The 15,985-nt window shown below is 42.4% G+C and overlaps 1 protein-coding gene across 1 annotated transcript; it reads left to right on the top strand.

The window, feature by feature from the left end:
* Positions 1-3,946: 3,946 nt before the first annotated feature.
* DEPDC7 (DEP domain containing 7) lies at positions 3,947-13,029 on the top strand (the record flags this gene model as incomplete). Its single annotated transcript, XM_081999982.1, has 9 exons — positions 3,947-4,019; positions 6,355-6,742; positions 8,735-8,865; positions 9,761-9,950; positions 10,748-10,962; positions 11,999-12,141; positions 12,337-12,462; positions 12,551-12,629; positions 12,815-13,029. The coding sequence occupies 9 exons, from the start codon at positions 3,947-3,949 to the stop codon at positions 13,027-13,029; spliced, it is 1,560 nt and encodes a 519-aa protein (XP_081856108.1).
* Between the last annotated feature and the right edge of the window lie 2,956 nt (positions 13,030-15,985).

Genomic DNA, 15,985 nt, shown 5'->3' with positions numbered 1-15,985 from the left:
TATGTTAATCCTTCAGAAAAGTGCATTCTAAATTCTTTCAAAAATAAGAAACTGCATAGTGTTCTTCTACAAGAATGCCTCTATTTTGTAGTCAATTTTCAGTGACAAATCAGTATTTTTTTGGCACTTAAAATGTGAATAATAGTTGGGACATTGAAGTTTCCTTGGTTTTAGAACATTTTATTTTCCAGGTTTGGGGTCCTTTCAGTTTTTCTAAAACTTTTGGAATCGAAACAGCCTTTTTCCTTTGTTTCTTTCAAGAATACATAACATTGTTATGTATATATCAATCACTTGATCTGCTATAAATAAAACAGCAGCACCCCATATGTTCTGTTAATATGCTTCCATCTTTTTTAGGCAGCACATCCTCCAACTTTTGTTTTTTCAATAATGATACTGAAAGACTTAATCACACAGTCACGTTTTACTTTGTGAGGTCTTGGATTCAATTGTATCTTCTTCATCTGTGCCCAGAATACGTGGCAATTACCAGTTGGCTGTCCAGCTTCCAAGTTAATTATGGAAAAAGCTAGACAGCACTTTATGTGAAGGTATTCATCAGTTTCTCACTTTGTGATGATACAAGTTTCCATTTTGCCTTCTCTTTACCCGTAATCAGAGAAGACTTGAATGTGGGTCTTTATCATCATCTTTATCCTCAAGCAAACACTTAATTGACATGAGTAAGCTAATCAGATCCTAAGCAGCAGACATGCCTGAAATTGTGGCTGTTGAATTTGAATACTCTGTTTCTGCTGTATGCTTCTAATTAAACCCTACAGTTCTTACATGAGACTCACAGAAATTCTTGAAATCTTAAGTTTGTAAATTCTTGAAAACATAGGCCACTCTCTTGATCCTATTGTAGTTGGTAGGAGCATTTCTAGTTGAGCTGGAAATAAATCAAAATAGATTTTTCTTTTGCTGTTCCTTACTGTAGAAGTTCCTTGTAATAGTTTCAAAGAATCTGACACAACTGTACAAATTAGGACTTGGTTGCATAATTTGTTAAAAATACATTTTTAGTCATCATAACTAGATCACAAAATTGTTTTTCTGTGTAACTTCACATAACATGATTAGATAGAGAGCCAACAGTAAAGCTTTCTGTATCGTCAACTTCCTTCACCGGTGCTGTTTATAGTCTGCCTTGCAGATCTGTTCCCTACAGAGCAGGTTTTGATATATTTACCTATAGTAGCGTCTGTCTCTCTAGGTAGTCCCATATTTTTCAGTGGAACTGCTTTGGGAGCAAGATTACTGTTCCATGTGCGTGTAGGAATGCCACTAAGGTGGTCCTAAGTGATTTGACGAATGAATTAATGTTAATTATGCCTTTGTGACTTGTGTTCTCTTGTACGTCCTGTGTTCAACTTGACGGAGGTTGATTTGGGGAAAACGCTGTGGAAGGTGAATCCAAATACAGCGTGTTGCACTTGCATCCTGAGATCTTTCCACTGCAGTCTAAGGAATTACACCAGCTAAGAACAACCGTACTGGCTGCAAGAGATTGCATTCTTTAAAGTGGCTATATTAAAATGAAAATAAATAAATTGATAATGCAGTATTAATAATTACATAAAATATATATGCTTTAAGAAAGCATTGTATAATGATGTTATTGTAAGAAATACTAAAAGTTGTAAAGCATTTTTTAACATCCTTTGGTACCAGATACTGTTCAACACCGACTGGCTGACCAGCTGCCATCTGCCTATGGACAAACTGGTGTGTTATGGCTGTTGGCACTGTGGGGAAAGATGGAGGCAAAGGCAGAAACCCGGGGTAGACTGCTGATCACCTAGTAATAAAATGCAAGAATAAAAATCTTAAAACCCTCTAGATTAGCAGCTCACAGTGCATTAGTTCACTCTATTCTCTGCAAGCAGTATTTTGACAAATTGTTCTCTGATATAAGGTGCAATACTCTCATTAACTGGTACACCTCCTATTTGAAAATGTTTGTAGTTCTATATTTTCTCAAAATTATCTTGAACCATTGCAGAATGATTGACTGCATCACTTTATTTCAACAACTATGCAAAAATAAATTATTTTTTAAAATTAACTCAGTCATTTACTGATTTGCAGTTAGTATATTTTGGCAATGCATCAAAAAACTCTAGCGTCAAACTATTTGAAAAGTAGGGAATAACAAAATAATATATCGTGGAAATCCCTAATGACCTGTGCATTATATTTTTTTTTTATTAGGTTCTTAATGGCAACTGTCAAAAGAGACACCTGGGAGTCAGAACTTTTTTTTTTAACATCTTCCCTTCTTCCCCCAAGAAAGAGATCTCTGTTTGTCACTTCCTGTTGTTGAAAAACAATATGAACTGTCATTTCCAAAGGCTAGCATTTTGCTCCAATTGAATAGATTCCTTTTTCTCTGAGCTTAAGCCCAGAGACTTTGGGCTTCTCTGTCTGAAAAACCTGAACAAGAACTTCCACTCTTAGAACTCCATTATTAAATACTTCACTGCTCTGTCAGTGAAACATGAAGAAATGTTTGTTTGCCTTAAGTTTGTGGTATCTAGTTCCCTGTATCCAATTTTTCACAGCTTATAATGAAGTTCATTGTTTATTCATTTATATATGATGAACAAACTTACAGTGCCCTACCTTTAAGCGTGACAAGTAAGGATAACAGAAGGCTGTCTTGAGCTTCAGTGAATAGCAGATGTCCTGCACTTTACACCTGCTTGCACAGAACTCATTGTAGAACAGGCTAAAGTTTCACAGGGGCTTTTGTTTCATGAAACCAGTTGTCAACAGTCCAATCATCTCAGCACTCAAAACGAAATTTTGTATCACTTCTAATATCTATATTATTTGGTCTTTAACATGCATTATATACTTTTGTGTTCTCATAGCACGGAGATCGGTTTGGCTTTGTATCTGCTCCTATTGAAATCAGTCAAAAAAATATGATTGAATTTTATGTTGTTCTAATATACCTTCATTAAGTAAGAATCATCCAAATACTCCAGACTTAGAAAATTATGTTGGATCTCGCAGCATTTTCCTGCAGACAGTAGAAAAAAATTTTATTACCCTGAAAGTGAATTTATTATTTCATTCTAATAAAAAATGCCTACTGCTATAATAAACAGCTCATATAAGACATCAGAGGGAAATTTCAACCATATGTGTTTGTCCAAGCCATGGTAACAAGCAAGAGCACTGTCAGTTGTTCGTCCACGGTCATGTACAAGGTCTATTCTCAGGTTAACTTAAAGAACTAGAGCTGACCGGTTTATTTTTTTTAATTACGCAGTAAATACAGGGCAAAATTTGCATTCTGTGCTCTAGCAACAGGGTTATATATCCCATGCTAGGAATACAGGGTAGCATTTGTATTGCTGTAGGAAGCACCAGGGGTTTTACAGCTCTGGTGGGTCGGTGCGGCTGGTGCTGTTAGCCAGCTGAGAGCAGCGGTACGCTCTCGCACCAGAACCATAATGCTGGTAAGCGCAGACTCTTTGCTGCGTTTTCTCCCCTCTCCGCCGAAGGCAGTCACCGTTTATCGATCGTGCTGGTGTTCGCATTTACAAAAAGAAATCTAAATCCGCCCGGCCCCGGGCCAGGCTCTGCCCGCTTGGCGGGTGGGCCGGGAGGCAGCTCCGGGCCGGGGTGCCCAGGCGGGCTCTCGCTGCGCTTTCTGCCATCGCAGGCCCTCAGAAGGGCGGCGGGGCTGGATGTCACTTCAGCGCCGCGCGAGCCGCCGTCTCCGCGGCCCTGAGGCGCTCCCGCCTCGCGGCAGGCACGCAGCAGGCCGGCGGCACGCGGGCAACCGTTCAACTGCCGCCGCCGCGCGCGCCCCGCCCCCCGGGCCTCGGCCCGACCAATGGGGGTGGGCGCGGGCGCGGCGACCCCGCCCCTCGACGGGCTACATCTCCCCGCGGGCACGGCGCGGCGGTGTGTGGAGCTGTCGTCGGTCATGGCCACGGTGCGGGAGAAGGCGGCGGTTTTGAGCCTCAGCGCTGCCTGCAGTCCTGCCGCTAGGCCGCCGGGTACGGGACGCAGGGTGGTGGCGGCTGAGCGGGGCTGGGGGGGGGAGTGGGGTGCTCTCAGCCCGGGCTCTGGTGGGGGCAGGTGAGGTGAGGCGGGTCTGCCCCGGTGCGGGCTCAGGGAGTTGGAGCTGTCCCGCTGGGCGCCTGGCCGCTGCCCGTTGGGAGCGCTGTGACGGCGCCGTTCCCGGCTTCAGCGGGGTTCAAAAGTTGGCCGCTCTCCTCCGCCGCCGCCGGTGTAGGGAGGCGTTTCCGTTCGGGAGGCCCCGTCCGGGCGTCGCGCCTGCCCCGCCACCGCCCCTCGCCGAGCTCGGTGGCCGAGCTTCGGTAACGTGCGGCAGCCCGGGCCGGGGGCTGGTGGCTGGGCGGTGGTGCGAGCGCGGTGCCGGTCAAGTGCCCGTGGGGCTGCGGGCGGCGGTAAGCGACAGGGAGCCTCGAGCAGCCGTCCTGAAAGCAGCTTGAAAAGCCCTGAAAGCAACTTAAAACGCAGGTGGCTCGTTAATGCAACGTGAGGGGCTAAAGGTCGCTTGTTGAGAACAACTTCTGCTTTTTTCCCTACCTCGAGCACCTTAACTTTGTAAACCCTTGTAACCCTAATACTTAATGCCACTTCCCCCCTAAAAGATTGGGGGTGGTGGTAGAAGGAAGAGGTGGTAAAGCAGTGGTTAATAGTAGAATTATTGCAGATAGTGTATGTTGATGCTTATTTTAGCAACAGAAACTAGCGTTGGTGTATGTTTGGTGGTGTTGGGTTTGTTTTTCTTCCTTCCAAACAGGCTAGTCAGCTATCAAAACGCAGGGTTGTAATGAAGTTGTGTGTTCTGTTTTGTTTGTTCTGCCTACCTGAAGTTGCAGTCAGCTTAAAGCATCAGCCATCATGTGCTTTGTCCGGCTTGTATTTTTAAAGCTTTGGAAACTGGAGGTTCTGTAAGGCTTCTACCTAGTCTAGTTCAATGTCTTGTATTAAAAAGCCTTTCTTTTCCTGACACAAATCTCTTTAGAAAGCTGGTGTTTATTTGATAATGGCTCTGAAGATAACCATTGCTGTCCTTTACAATAGTGTTGGTGTGTTCAAACGCTATTGTGTTCCCTGCTTTTCTTCTTTTTTTAAAAATCTTTACTGCCCCCCTAACTTTCTCCCCACCCCCTCTCTTCCTGCCAATTTGCTGATTTCTGGGTGCTCTGGCAGATGGAGATCAGTTGGAAATTCTGGTGCCTAAAATTGGAATACAATTCTCTAATGCCACTTCAGACTGAACAGAAAAAATACCTCCTGCGTCTCTGTGGAAAATGTTCATGGTAATATGTTCCAGAATGAGTTGCATGTTGTGTTTTGTTTTTTTTTTTTTTTAAACACTGCATCACACTGTTAATTCATTTGGTTTGAGGTCTGTCATAACCCCAGATGGCTTTCTGTAGGATCACTGCCAACTCCTCATTCCGTATTTTGTCCTTCAGCTTTTGATTTCTCTCCTCTTCCTCTGCTTTCTGTCTTAATAAATTATTAATCTCATTTACTGAGAAACATACATTCTAATTCTAGACTCTCTGGTGGCTGCAGCTCTTCCCAGTTAGGTGCCATCTGCAAACTTTTAAAGTTTATTCTGTATTTTTAAGTCCTTGTGGAGGCTGAGTCTAGCCTCTGGTCAAACTGTTGCTAGCATGCTATTCTTAATCAGATTAGTAAATGAGTAATAGTTTGGTGGTTTTATTGGGGGAGGGAAGACTGGTTGGCTCAAGGAGGTGGCGTTGAGTACACAGAGCTTAAGTCTCAGTTGGAGCTGTGGTGGCAGAAGGCTGTTCTGTGGGTTAAGTGTCGAGTGAGTGGTGTCTCAAGAGAATTCTTGATCTTTTAGTGATATGCGAAGCACTGATGCTAGGTAGCTTGTGTGTATGCACGGTACTGTAGGAAGCAAGGTCCTGATGTCTCTCTTCACCCTTGCTTCCCTCTTCCCCTGCCCAGCTGTACGGTTTTGTCAGTATTAGTAGAGGAACTGAGGAGTTACAAGTACATACAGCTGCTTTTGGTTGTGGGGACATGTGCTTAGGAGGAGGTTCTGCAAGTGTAACCATTAGGTGATGGAAGAGCATGCAAAAGGATAGTGTCACTTTGACAGGCTGAAAAAGTTAGGAGCTCCAGCTTGCAAAACTTCAGGCTAATGTAATGAGAGTAACCAGCAGAGAGAGACACTGGTACAATGCAGACAGACTGCTAAAAAAGTAACAAAATGTTAATACATGAGCAACCCAAGCCAAACTGGAAATATCAAAGATTTTTAAATCCAGTTCTTTTCTAATTGCAGCATGAATTCAAGCTTTATGCTTTCTCTGTTCCTAGGCTTTAGCTTGGCACAGAAACCATTTGGAGCAACATATGTCTGGAGCAGCATTATCAATGCACTTCAAACTCAAGTGGAAGTGAAAAAGCGTCGCCAGAACCTGAAGTGTTATAATGACTGTTTTATTGGTTCAGATGCAGTGGATGTTGTCTTTGCCCATCTTCTACAGAACAAGTATTTTGGGGATGTTGATATTTCCCGTGCTAAAATAGTGCGTGTATGTCAAGCGCTGATGGATTACAAAGTATTTGAGGCTGTTTCAACTAGGGTCTTTGGAAAAGACAAGCGGTCTGTATTTGAAGACAGTAGCAGTAGCCTCTACAGATTCACAAATGTCTCAAACCAAACGGAACTTGATAAAGATTACCAGCAGTGCACACCACAAAGGTTAGTACATGGAATGTGAAGATGAGGAATTTTTTACAACAGAAAAATGTTACGTATTCTGGGGGAGAGAAAGGAAAGCTGCTGTACAGTTACAGGACCTTGGGGTGGGAAGTAGATGCTATACAGATGTTTGTGGGTGGAAGATAGGTAGGAAATGGCAAATTGAAGCAAGTAAATCACTCAGCTTGCATAGTTACTTGTTTTCTGTGTCTGTAACCACATTGCCTAGGGGGAGGGGGGGTAGCAGGGTAGAAATTAAGTGCGTTACAGATACTGATCTGTTGGGCTCTAAACTGATATAACCAGCTGGTATTCAGGTGCATCAGGCTACTGCAATGGAACAACCTTTAGTCACTGTGCACCTAGCTCCGGCATAAGCCAGTAATCCATCCAGTTTTTAAGGAAAAAAAGGTAAAAATTGCTTTCTTCTTTCATTATCTTAGCTTCGGTACACTTCAAATTTAGCTTTTTGAAATGTTTTCAGCTGTTTCTTTGTGTGCATATGACTTGTTCCTAGGCTAGGTAGCAGGCTGTTATGCTATTGCATGCCATCATGGAACCAGAGGGAAGTACATTTGTGAGGTTTTGTTTCCCCTGTCTCTTTAGGAGTGGGCAAAGAACTAACTAAACCATCATAAAACAGAACACATAGCTATGTAGATGACACTTTGCCAAATCACTTCCCTTATACAATTTTTGTCAAGTGTTCATCTCTGAACATCTTCCGACATATTCTTACAAAAAAACTACATTCATGTAGTTATTGCAATAGTTTTAGCACTTTTGAAAATTGGAAATAGTATTGACCTAAAAAAACCCACCACCTTATGTGATTGTGTTAATGACAGTAGCAAATGTGAACTTCAGTGCATCAACCAAACTGATCAGAAAATTCTAGAAGCAGAGATTAAAAATTGATAGTTCCTTGGTCCTGCTTCCCCCCCCCGCCCCGAGCCCCAGCTACCTCTGTTCTGTGCTAAAGCAAACTGCCCCAAGTCTTTATTTGGAAAGGGGAGGATTTGTGAGAAATAAACCCCACTTTAATGAAATGTGATATTTAAAAATACATTAATCGCAAGGGCTGTGAAAGCAAGACTTAAAATATATTGGACAAACAGTCATGAAACAAGGTTAAAGTTATTCATGTTCTATCAGTGTAGAATGAAGGTGTTTTTCTTCTGGGCAGGGCATAGATCCATTGGATTACATTTCTTCATTTAGTGAAAGGGACAGATCTGTTTATACATACAGCTTGTCACATACATAGCAAAGATAGTGGACATAAAAATATTTTGCAGTGCCCTAAAACAAAGAAGGTATTGAAATTAAACAAATATGCTTGGAGAAATACTAATTTTGTGGCTGGAGTTGTTATGCCATCTACTCAACAGCATATGAAAGCAGTTATGAGAAGAACCAGCTAATACAGAAGTGGGTGACAGCTTTCTGAAGTCTTCCATTAGCTGATGGCATGAACAAGGCACATAACTTTAGGAATGGTGTTGCTATGGAGCAACAACCTTCTAGGTTTTTCAAGAACAGCTATTAATTTTTGTCCTCACTTCACCATGAGGAATAATGTCATAAAACTCTGGAGGTTTGAGGGGGGAATTTTGTTTGTGTTTTGTTGTCTTTTGTTTTTTTTAAATAATTTCCCTTACTTAATCATTTCCTTTTCTTAGAATTTTTTTTCTGTGGTAATTGAGGTAGTTTGCTGAGGCCAGCTGTGATGAGTTCCAAGAGAGGAACCATGCACTATGTGTGCAACTGTTGCATGCAAATAATTCTCCAAGGTATCATACGTGCTCCTGTGCAACTTGGACAGAGAACATCTCAGGTGGGGGAGAGAGGGTGAGAAGATTATGTAAATATTTATATCAAGAAAACATTTTTTAATCTCAGACAGTTATCCATATCTATATGTTACATGATATGTTTGGTTATCCATATATATGGATATAAATGCATATTTAAACTGTTTCTTAATCTCAGACATGAGAAGAGCATGTTGTTTCACTCCACTCCTGTCAAACCAGAAAGCTTGGAAGATCTCTGGGAAAACCTTAGTTTGAAGCCTGCAAATACCCCTCAAGTAAACATCTCGAATAGTTTGTCCCGTCGAGGTAAGACAAATAATGTCTCAGTCATTTGTTGGTGGGAGAAAGAAGACAGTAAGTGTAGGACTGGAAAGGCTTATGCCTGTCAGATTGGAAAGAGAGTCAAACTGACTCTCAGTATTCTGTTTTGAACACCATGTCATAACAAAGGCAAATTATATTTGTAGCAAAAAGCAAATTTACCTTTTTATTTCATCAGACAGGCCCATTATCTCTAGTCGAAATAAATTGGTATTGAATTTTGTGGAAAAGAATACACAATTGTGTAGGGCTTGACTTGAGTCAGGAATGTTCTTCATATTATTGAATTACCTGCACTACTTCCATGCTTGACTTAATCATGGCCAATAGTCTACTGTTAGCTACTCTTCCCTAGCTTTTTCACTGTGTATCTGCACTGTCCGGTGCTCCTTCAGTATTGTGTGAAACTGTTCCTGACAATTCATGCCTTCTCTCTCAGACTAAACTATGACCTAATGTGCTTTTTCCTTTGGTTAAACATGCTCATGCATCCTAGAAACTCTCAAAACTTGAGCCAGATCATAATTGTGGAAGCTGTGATAGGGATAGTGTCACTGTTACACTTTTTTTAAAATCCCTTATCTAGAACAAAGATTGCTTGCAAATTAGAGCACAAAGAATGTAAGGCACTTCGGACTTATCCAAAAGCGGTTCTCCCACACTTCTAGTTAACTAAATAAATGGCTAATTCTTTACTTTTGCAGTGATAAAATGCACTTAAAGCTGATAAGGGCCACGCTGTCTGCTACTGTAGATCTTTATTTTGGTAAAATTAATCTGTTGGGTTAGGACTGATGGGACAAAGACTTGTCTTTTTTATAATCTCCCTTTTTGGCACATGCTGAACCTCCCTGTGCTTTGTGTATTGCACCCTTCCCAGTTATTAATGAAGTATGGCAAGAACAAACAATTGCTCGTCTGCTGCAGCTTGTAGACCTTCCGCTCCTTGAGTCTTTACTTGAGCACCAAGACATCAGACCTCAGCTTCCACAACCAAGGAAGGGAACTGGATATGTTATCACAAGTAACTACCTAGACAGAGAGATTCTCAAGGCTTTCAGTGACTCACAGTAAGTATTCATCGCTCACCTCTGCAACTTTGAAAAACTTTCTGCATTCATAGGAATGTAAAGCACAGTTGATCTTTGGGTAGGAATGCAGTAGTCTCCAGTACTGCAGAAAGGAAGTGAGTAGGCACTTTTCTCCCTGCTAGACTTGATCAATTGCTAATCTCTAAATCAGAAGTAGCTGAAACAATTTCTGCTGAACACTGGAAGAGTTTTTGAATACAATGATAGTATTTTATAGTATTCAGAAAGGAAATGGTTTGCTGTATTGAGGTAAGAATAGAGCATTTTGCTATCATCTTGAAACTTTTTCCATAAAAAATTACGTGAGGGAATAGTTTAGTTTCTCCTACTATATTAAAAAAGCTAAGAACACTGAGCCTGAAACTATATATATGTAGTCAAAAAGCATAGTCTAAAAAACTTTCACCAATGTGAATCGGATCAAGGTTCAGGTTTCTGTTTGTTTAGCAGTAATTATGTCCTTGTCTAACAGTAGAGGACATTGCTAACTTCAGGCTTAACTGCTTGTGAGTGTTCACCTGTGTTGCTTACTAATTCTTTGTCTTGATTAAATACATAACAAAGATGTAGGTGGCTATGATCTACCTGAGTGAGTCAGAAAAAGTGTCTCTCTTTTGTGTGTGTATGTCAATTTCTAATGTATTTAAGTACCTACACATGCAGTTTTCACTGTGATTGAGAAACCAGTCTACTTACTTTCTCTGGAAAAACAATGCAACCAGCTCTGAAAAGCATCAGTAAGTAGTGCTACAAAGTTAAACCACTCTGTCTTTTAGGACAGACGAATGGCTCTCAGCAGCAATAGATTGCTTGGAATATCTTCCGGATCATATGGTGGTAGATATTAGCAGAAACTTGCCTGATCGGCCAGATAAAGCTGACACATGGAAACTACTGCTCTTTGAAAGTATTGGTAGATACTATGGCCAAAAAAAGGAGCCACTGTTAAGCCATGCATCTGAAATTCATTCAGGAATTGCAGAACTATTAGGTAAGTAAAATAAAGCTGTGTTCCTAAGCTTATGAGAGATATGTACTGACAAACTGAGTATTTACTACAGCATCCAAGCTTAAAGGTTGTCTTCAAGGGTTTTTTTTAATTTCTAGTCATGAATACTGTGCTTTAAAATTTTGGTCCTGACTACATGTTGTTCTGTAGTGTGTGTGTTCATGTCTGTAGAATGGCTGTGAAACTGGAGTGCTATAATTTGGTAGCAGTAGGTATCCCTGAAAATTAAATATCTATGTGAAATTAAGTATAAATATGGCCTAATATTAAGTATTTGGGCTATAAGATCTAAAGTTAAAGCTGTGTGGATGCTTTGTATCCCATTCATAACTCTCCTCTTTTCCACAGAAATGTGCGTTTCTTAAATTTTATGTTTAGACAGCATTTTAGAAAGCTTTTGATGTTTTAGTCATCTCATTCCTGTTCTCCTTATTTTTCATCCTTTTCTGCCTTAATCATTCTTCTTGTTCCATATTGGTAGGAATATTTTGCGTTTATGTCCCATTCTTCCTCCCTACATGATAAAGGGGGGGCTACTAGTGCAACTGACTTCATGTAAATAATTCACACATTTAAAGTGGGTATTCTGCATAGTAAAGCAAATTAAATTGATACTTGGCAAAGATCTACAAGATGATTTGCAATCAATTCATCTAGCTAGCCCAACTATCTAGGACATTTCTTGATAGATCTTTCTTTCCGTAACAAGATGTCATCAGTTTTTTAAACAGAACTGTTTTGCTTTTTCAGTATGTCACATTCCATTCAAGATGGCTGAACTGTAATTCAACTTAATTGAAAGTGAGCTTTCTTAAATATCAGGCTAAAAGCCTGGGTGTGGGCTGTTCTCAGATTGTATGGAAACAGCTCTCATCAGCCTGTGAGAAATTTTAGTGAGAATGAATTTCTTTGACCAGTCCTATTTTGAGATTAACTTACCTTCAGTGGCTAATTTAGGTGTTTTACTGTAACATTTATTTAAATAAACATGGCAATAGATACCTTTATCTGTCCCCAGTGAATGGGAAGATGGAGCAATCTTTAGAAGCTGTTCAACTCTACTTGAAACTTCTAGACAGCCAAGTCAGGGAGGAGTTCAGAAGACTACTGTACTTCATGGCTGTTGCAGCACATAATTCTGAGCTCAAACTGCAGGAGGAGGTAAATGTGCATAGTGAACTGTTACATGTTGCTTTACACTTACTGAAACCTAGAGGTCCCAGATACTGGCCAGAAACATATTTGTAGCTTAAATATGTGACTACAGGAGAAGCAAGGACTCTAGAAGGGCAGTGCCCTTCCTGAAAGGAGAGACTAATTATCCTCTTCTGGTCATTATTTCACATTATCCTTTAGAGTGACAACAGGATGGTTGTGAAAAGAACATTCTCTAAAGCTATTATCAACAATAAAACTTTATCCAGAGGGAAAACTGACCTCCTGATTTTGTTCCTTGTGGATCACCAAAAAGATGTGTTAAAGGTAAGTGCTAGAAAATGTGTTTTTATCTTGTATGCTTATGTGGAATTACCTTTATAAGCCACTGTTTGACTGTCTTTTTCTATTCAAGATCCCAGGGACACTGCATAAAATGGTCAGCAATAAACTGGTGGCTTTGCAGAAAGGTCAAGATCCTAGTAAGATAACAGGTAACAGTTTTTAAGCTGAACTTCTTATTCTTGTCATGCACCCAGATAAGAAATCAAAGGGACAGAGTGCAAAAAGACTTGTTGTAACAATGACTAATTTGACTTTAAAGAAGGATGGGTCTGTAGAATCTCGAGGGTGGTTGACTATGGTGTTAACTAGCTGAACGTCTCATGCTTCCTTTTAGGCTATACCTTTTGCCAAAAACTTGATGAAAGAGAGTATCGCTCCAATACAGAGAAGACCACAAAAGATGAGCTGTTATCTCTACTGAAAGCTATTGATGAAGATTCAAAGCTCTCTGACAAAGAGAGAAAGAGACTGCTAGGTCAGTTTCACAGTAGTAATCCAAGTATTTTTATGCAGTATTTTGGAGACAGAGTTACTAATATGTGTGTGTGACTTATTAAATATAGATTACTTCTACACTCCAGCATTGAAAACACTAATATATTTGTAAATCTTTTGTATTCATGTATCTAATAAAATTATTTTGTGGAAATGGATGGAGTTTATGTAATTATTACCAAAGCAAATGATAACCCAAGTTTAGCCTGTACTTGTAGTTTAGCTTTGCTCATTCTTAATTGCTGTAGGGCCAAAATAAGCCTTCCTTTTCCTTACCTAAAACCAAGTCTATTGACTCCTTCTGTTCAAGTATCAAAATTACTGAGATAGGAAATGCCTCTCCATGAATGAGAGCCCTCTGCCGCCTTTTGCCCCAGCACTGAATTTTATGCTGAACAGTTTTTTCTAATTGGCCTTGCATTATGTGACTCCATCATGTAGCAGTGATCTTTGACTTGGTCTGTAATGGAGAGAGCTGAATAATGTCTTCTGCTTGATACTCCACAGGTTTTCTTCAAGCTTCCCAGCTAACTAGACTGTATATGTATATGACAAATTACTATGTTGTTTTAAGCTAAAATGACACCATATTGAGAAAATGGCAGGGAAAATGACTGACTTGCACCCAGCTGGATCCTACTTTGTACCCTGAACTCCCATTGACTCTCCTGGAATGGTAAAGATAGTCTGGATTTTTAAGTCAGTCTGGCTTTGGTTGCCACAGAACAGTGGCAACCAAAGTTTATGGCTAGTTATCTTCATCCCTGCAGTGTTTTGCTCTGTCTGTAAGTCTTATTGACGTCACCAGCTGTAATTAGAAAAGAGCTGGAACAAATGAAAGGCCTTTGGGTGAAAATATATGGTTGTATATTTTATCTATGTCTAGTCTACAGTGGAAATGGCAAGCTGTGCAGCAGAGGCAATTGCAAGCAGGAAAATATATGGCATCATCAGAGATCTAATTTTGACTCTTGTGGAGTTATCTTTGGGGTGATGCCAGCAGAACAAAATTTCTGATTTTTTGCAAATCTGCAGTGTCAATAGAGTTCTGTTCTCTCTTATTTGAGGGGAAAAAGGCAAGTTTAACTGGGATCAAAGGTAATTTAATAATGAAAGTAGTAAAACTGTTACAAACCCATGTGGTGAGCTGTTTTTAAAAATACAATCCTATTTGAGATACTTAGTGATATATTACAGAGTAGCAGCTCTTCAGTCATTAATGGTGTCTGTTGCCACTGGTTATTGCTTCTGGAGTACTTTCTCTGAAAGTGAGATGCTGGCTTGATGTGCAATAGGACAATGTATTACTGCATTCTGATGGAGGGTGGAAGACAAATGTGTAAGAGGCTTACTCTAGTCTAAAGTCCTAAAAAGGGCTTCAAGAAGATAATGCGTTCTTGAAAACTAATAGTATGAGGGGAAGTGTAACTGTTTTTAGTAGTTATTTTTTTGTAGTTCTTAGTTTTAACAGAAAGATTTTTATTATAAATGGAGTTTCTCAGGAAAAAGTGACTTAACCCACCATTTAAAAGGCAGTTTCTTGTTCTTAGCATTTCTGATCATATTGTGGTGTTGCATCAGTTGCCTCTTCAGCAGAAGTACATTCCCTTTCTAAGTCCTGAGTCTATGTGCAGTCTGGGCTGACATCACTGTTAAGAGGATGAGATTTCCATCTTGAAAATGAGCTTCTGCCTCTGGGCACTGCCTGCTGGAGTAAGAGTTCTGAATGACAGATATCACTGTGCTGTGTGAGATGAGGTTGGCTTCGGGGCCAAGCGTCCTTTCAGGCTGCTGGAAGGCAGTCTGTGCGGAGAAGAAACAGGCAGGAGAGATGTGCAGCAATGGGCACAAGGCAGGGCTAGCGTGGCCCTTCCTCTACTTGGGCGTGATACAGCTCATCTAACAGTACCTAAGATTTGACTGAATGGTCACAGTGTGAGCTAGGTGAGGTGTCTGTAAGTGACTACAGCCCTGCAGGCCAGCAAGTAAAAGCCGTGGCTTCCTTCCCTGGTTGCTGGGTGGATTTCATTTAAACCAGCACAGTGTGATAGGCACAGAGGCCTCTTTATCTGTGTTGGAGCCCAGGTGGAGGCTGTTGGGGTGTAGCTCTTGCTCTGGTGCAGGTGTGAGGGCTGGAGGGAGCTGCTCCTTGCTTAGTTACAGAGGCAACCGCCTCACTTCCCCCCTCCCCAAAAGCAGCGGTGCTCTGTAATACTGAGGGTTATTCTTAGACCCTCGGCACAGAGGAGAGTGGGGCCCCACTTCCAGGGAAACCCCGCGAGCCAGTGCGAAGAGGGGCGATGGGCGCTTCTCGCCCCGCCCTGACGGGGCCCGGCGCGGGGCGGGCCGCAGAGCGCCGCTCGGCAGCCGTTCCGGCCCGCCCCTGCGCTGGGGCTGCGCCTGCGGCCCAGCCCCGCGCCGCCGCCCGGCAGGAGGGAGCTGGGGCCGGGCGCCCGCCCCGCTAGAGCCGGTAGCGGCAGCTCCTCCGAGCAGCGGTAAGGCGGCGGCGGGGACCCGAGGCGGAGGGCGAGGTGGCCGGTGGTGGCGGCGGGGACGTGCGGGGCTGGCAGGCCCCCGGGCCTCCGCGGGCCTGGGGCGGTGGGGAGGGCCCGGGGCCCGGCTGGGCTGGGACCTGGGCGGTGGCGCGGCCCCGGGCGGGGGGCTCTCGGGCCGGCGGGCGCGGCCTGCGGGACAGGGCCCGAGCAGCCCTGCTTCCGGGCCCGGTTTGGGGGGGAAGGTGGGTGGGATTCAGTGCCAGCCGAAGGAGGCTGTTGCATCCCCTTTTCTCTCCGTGCCTTGCCCGTTTGGCGTCTGGAAAAACACCCCCCCGGCTGCGCTGCAGGGGGTCGTTTTCCGCCTGTCCCAGCTATGAGCCGCTGTAGCGTCTGTGCCTAGAGCTGCTGCCCCCACCCCGGCCCTGCAGGGCGGGGACAGCGCCGTGAAACTGCTGCACCCATGGGAAAGGATTGCAGGAAGATTGGTGCTTATGTTGGGGAGAGTAACGGCGCGG

This window comes from Phaethon aethereus (genome assembly GCF_964289735.1).
Source record: "Phaethon aethereus genome assembly, chromosome: 5".
NCBI classification, from domain to species: Eukaryota; Metazoa; Chordata; class Aves; order Phaethontiformes; family Phaethontidae; genus Phaethon; species Phaethon aethereus.
This window is presented reverse-complemented; position numbering and strand designations above follow the sequence as displayed.